Source organism: Montipora foliosa, chromosome 10, assembly GCF_036669935.1.
Source record: "Montipora foliosa isolate CH-2021 chromosome 10, ASM3666993v2, whole genome shotgun sequence".
NCBI lineage: Eukaryota > Metazoa > Cnidaria > Anthozoa > Scleractinia > Acroporidae > Montipora > Montipora foliosa.
In genome coordinates this window covers 36,631,378-36,636,377 of record NC_090878.1, presented here as the reverse complement: position 1 = coordinate 36,636,377, position 5,000 = coordinate 36,631,378, and the positions used below count along the sequence as shown (strand labels likewise).

Below are 5,000 nucleotides of genomic sequence, written 5' to 3'. Positions count from 1 at the left end.
TGAATTATTTCATTACTTTTAACTCCTGTTTATAGGCCACTTCGGAAAATACCATAATACTCTTTGTTTGTCCCCCCACATTTGGCATAAGCATTGTTTTTGTTTTCTCTTGGGACCATTGTAATTCCCAAGAGAAACTGGAAACAATGCTTATGCAAAATTTGGGGGGGACAAACAAAGAGTATTATGGTATTTTCCGAAGTACCCTATTGCTACCAACAACTGAAGTTTCACAGACAGATATAATATAATGACAAAGTCCAGTATTATCCTGTAGATTTACGATTTAACATTAGCAATTTGAGGTAACGTCTCTTTTAACTACGATTTGTTGACACGTTGTGTGACGGCGCCAGTTTCTGTAGATTTGCAGGTTAAAAAACAGGTCCGCAATGCGTACTTGTGTGGGATCTCAGTCAAATAAACGTTGATGATTAGCATTACAGAAAATATTACTTAATACATTAATGTTATCTCATAAATGTTGTGGTAAATGTCTAGTAAAGATTCCGTAGAATCTCCAAGCTGCAGATGAGAAAATGGTTAGGGGAGTAACATGTTTGGACTTTTAGTTTCGAGGAGATTAGGGGTGCTTACCATTTGTCCGAATAAACCAGTTGGGACGACCGGTAAGTAATGGTAACAGTTTTTCCTAACTCAGCAAACCAGCCCAACGAGTTAGCGCTTAATCCCATTTGCAATTGTTTTCGGCTGATGAGAGACTGGAAACTGGAAAATTTAGCTAATGGTAAGGAAATCTCCACTGTTCCGTTTGATGAGAAATGCCATTTACTGTGGTTTGTGTATTTCCCAGTCAGCAGGCAAAGCTGGACATGGCCCCAAGGGGAAGGAGGGGGCGATGATTGACAGAGTAAAGAGTCACTGAAGTAAACATTTTGCAGGTTAGGGCCAATCTCGACCCCAGAGTTCTTCTCTTGACTGAGAGAGAGAAGAGCTCTGGGGAACCCTAAAACAAAGTATCTTCTCATTGGTTTTCGTGAAGAATAATCAAAAGCATCTCTAATTGGTGCATTCGTGTTAGCACGAGGAGTGAGCATGCAGGCGCAGTAACGTTCAAATAGCCAATTTTTGGCTATAAGAACCCTACGGCGCATGTTCTCCTAAATAGAGTTTCCCAGAGCCTTGGGTCTACCCTAGGCTCTGGTCACGAGAATGAGGTTAGGGCTTGAAACGCATTACATTTGGGTGCATTTGAGCATATGAGTTTCTTAGCCACCAAATCTTTTGCAATTAACTGCCAAAATGTGTCAGTCTGTCAACACGCTTCAGGCATGAACACACTACTTCAGCAAAGAGGTAAATGCCATCTACTTTTATTTATCAGCGGAAATATTGGAATCAGTCGCTAGTAGCAAAGGAGAATTTGTTAACGATAAAGCTGGATAAGTCAGCGGGCAAGTGCAATTGTGACATGTGACCATGTGACAAACACTTTGCTCTCGAAAACAAATAAAGCCAGGCATATCTCCGGTGCTGACAAAGTGTGGGGAAATCCCACACAAAAACTAATGCCTTCATAATTCCTGTGAAAAATTTTCACACTTACTGGTAATGTTAAAACAGAAAAGCTGATTTGTAAAAGCATACTTTACGTACAGTGTTGAAAGCTGGAAGTACGAACTCTTAGCTGACAATTGCACTTGCCTGCTGATTTATCCAGCTTTATCATAAACAAATTCTCCTTTGCTACTAGCGACTGATTCCAATATTTCCTCTTACAAGTAAGAGTAGAAGGCATTTACCTCTTTATCGAACGCAACTATTTTATGAGTCTCTGAAGTAGTGTGTTCATGCCTGAAGAGCGTTGACTCTAACACATTTTGGCAGTTAATAGCCCTTTTCACGGTTAGTTTTTCTCATTTGCATTACAATGTAATCTAACGTGAATGCGAGGCAATTTCGGGTTAAAACTACAAAATAGCCCGAAATTGCCTCACATACATTCTAGATTATATTGTAATGCAAATGAGAGAACCTAACCTTCAAAAGGGCTATTGCAAAAGATTTGGTGGCTGAGAAACTCGTATGCTCAAATGCACCCAATTGTTATGCGTTACAAGCCTTAATCTGCAAAATGTTTACTTCAGTGACTGTTAATACTGTCAATCACTGCCCCCTCCTTCCCCCGTGATAACTTGGAGCCATGTCCAGCTTTGTCTGCTGACTGGGAACACACAAACCACAGTAAATGGCATTTACCATCATGGTACATTATCCCAAACTCCATCATATTTAAGCTTTGGTATCCTGTGTCAACCAACGGCTACACTGGATTTTCTTATATTGATAACGTTAAAAAAAATATTATAACGAAGCAAAATCATTTCAATGGAGAATTGTGATTGGCTCTTAAACCTTGGACATCAAAACACCACCACATTTAATCTCATGGGTGCTTTGTGTGATCTTCTTGAATACGCCATAAATATTTACCACGAGAAATTTACCTTGGGGAATTTGGTAATACTCACTAAATGCAGTTTCCCATCGTAAAAGGGTCACTTACCATGACAAAAAGACCTCCGGATAATAGCACGATAAGAGAGCTACAGTGCTTTTTAATACCATTTAGCAAAAAAATCTGGAAATTTCGGTTGAGTCAAATAGAACAGTGAGGGTGCTTACCATGTGTCAGAATAAACCGGTTGGGATGACCGATGAAAGGGTTTTTCCAAAATCAGCAAACCAACCGAATGAGATGGTGCTTACCATTTGCAATTCGCTTTCCCGTTATTGTTGTCGGCTGACGAGAGACTGGAAACTGGAAAGTTTAGCAAATGGTAAGGCAATTTCCGCCGTTCTGTTCCGAACAGAAATAAAGGACTATTTCTAGAGGTAGTCCACAATTTCCGAACGGATTTTCCACAAAAGGTTCCTTTCCATTTCACTTTCAACTGAAATTTCCGGATTTTTTGGACAAATGGTAAGCACCCTAATTTTCCGGAAAATCCATTCAAAATTTGTAGACTACCTACACAGATGTAGTCCCCTTTTTCCATTCCGAACGGAACAGAGGAAATTTCCTTTAAATACCATTTGCTGAATTTTTCAGTTTCCAGTCTCTCATCAGCCGAAAACAATTGCAAATGTTAAGTGCCATCTCGTTAGGCTGGTTTGCTGATTTTGGAAAAACTGTTACCATTATTCACCGGTCATCCCAACAGGTCTATTCTGACAAATGGTGTGCAAACATGTTTGTGCAGCTTGGGATTCTACGGAATCTTTATTCACTACAACATGACAAAATGTGTTACATTTACTGTAATGCTAATCATCACATCTATTTGACTGAAATCCCACAAGTACGCATTGCAGACCTTTTTTTTTTAAATCAGAACCCCAATGTCTAACCTTGCTGGACTCAAAGTTGGGAATGTTCGATTAATAACCCTTTCACCCAACCACTAGTCTACCGCAGCACTATTGTATAGGACGTTTTTTTTTTAATGTCAATTTTTTTTTCTTCTGAATGTCGTCGTAGACATGTATTATCACTGGCTAAGAAACAAGTTTAAACAGGAGAAAATGTTCATTACCAAACCTCAAGAAAAAACTCACCATTTTAAAATCAAGTACTAGTCTTAACCACTATTCAGCGATGACTTTATATATACTACATTTACTTAGTCTTAATAAATAATCGGTGCAATTGACAGCCAATTGATCTTAAGTTGTTAACTGGATAAAAACAGCTCCTTCACAGTGGGTGCTCCGGGTTCATATCCCGTCCAGGGATGCAACTTTTACTTTTTTTTCTTTTCATCTGCTATTTACAAGATCCGGGACAGAGTAATCTAAACAGACATCAACAGTCAATCCAGAGAAAATTTGGAATTGTTGATAATCGTCATTTCAGAGCTCGAGGTAGAGGATATGTTGAACTTTTACAATTATACTAACAGAAGGCTGTCCAATACTATTCCTGAACATATACGCATAAAGAACAATTTCAAATGGAGTTCATTTTTTCTTTTCTAATTTTGTCTTTTTAAACAATTACATGCAGACGGATCTGCTAAACTTATAGAAAATAGTTCATGAGTTACCTAGAGATTTAAGTGTCCCATAGAGCTCAACTCTCAATGCCTTATGACCAAAAAAGTCAGTTGGCTGAAAGCGGATGAAGCTCGCTATGATAATCTCCTCAAGATTATGCTTGACAATGTCGTTTCGCCCAGTATTTCCATAAAAGACCTGCAAAAGAAATTAGAATTTATGCTGACAATTATGGACGGTGACGATGACACTGATGATGACAGTAGCCTGAATATAAGCTAAAGACAGACGCCTCTGTTTGGTAAGACAAATTCACGGTGGTAATGTTTACTTTCAAAAGTTAAATGTCAACTGTCCCAGTATCGGAAACCGCGGCTTTTTTTAAGGACGGTGCCCACTACTCCAAAGGTATTTTTTCCCCTTTTACGAATATGCGGGAATAGCAAATATCTACATTTTTTGTTATTGAAATCCAAAAAGAAAATTTGGAGTAACCAAGCATTTTTCAAAGTTATTTAATCAATAATATTTGTAAAAAGCTGTAAAATACAAAGCATTTATGTATAGCGTTCGTTTCCAAATTGAAGCTCCGAACAATGGATGGTTATCCCCAATTTTCGTTTTGCATACGAAGAGCCCTTTATGAGTTCTGCTTTCTCCGCATAGTTTTAAACTACGCAAAAATATCCGTGTATTAGTAAGCACCATCCATGGGAAACCCCAGTATCTTGAAATGCGCAGAACGTATGGGCAATAACAATTGTAGCCACCATCCTTAAATAGACTCTAAAATCATGCCGTCCACATTAGTGTTATCTCCCTCTCCCTCAGCAAAAAGATGAAAGAAAAACTTGAGGAGTCCCCTTCGAAAAATAAATAGGTAAAAGAAATAAGACCAATGCTGACTAAGTTCCACAGAAACCAACTTAAAGAGAATCCACTCAGCCAACAGCAGATCTTCCTCCAAGATCAACTCCAAACAG

General features: G+C 38.5%; 1 protein-coding gene across 1 annotated transcript in view; it reads right to left on the bottom strand.

Annotated features, from left to right (window-relative positions):
- The window catches only part of LOC137972871 (cell adhesion molecule DSCAML1-like), a 36,842-nt gene that overhangs the window by 16,557 nt on the left and 15,285 nt on the right, over window positions 1–5,000 (bottom strand). The window contains exon 4 of the mRNA XM_068819564.1: window positions 4,068–4,215. Coding sequence (XP_068675665.1) covers window positions 4,068–4,215 — 148 coding nt within the window. The remainder of the gene's footprint in view (window positions 1–4,067; window positions 4,216–5,000) is intronic.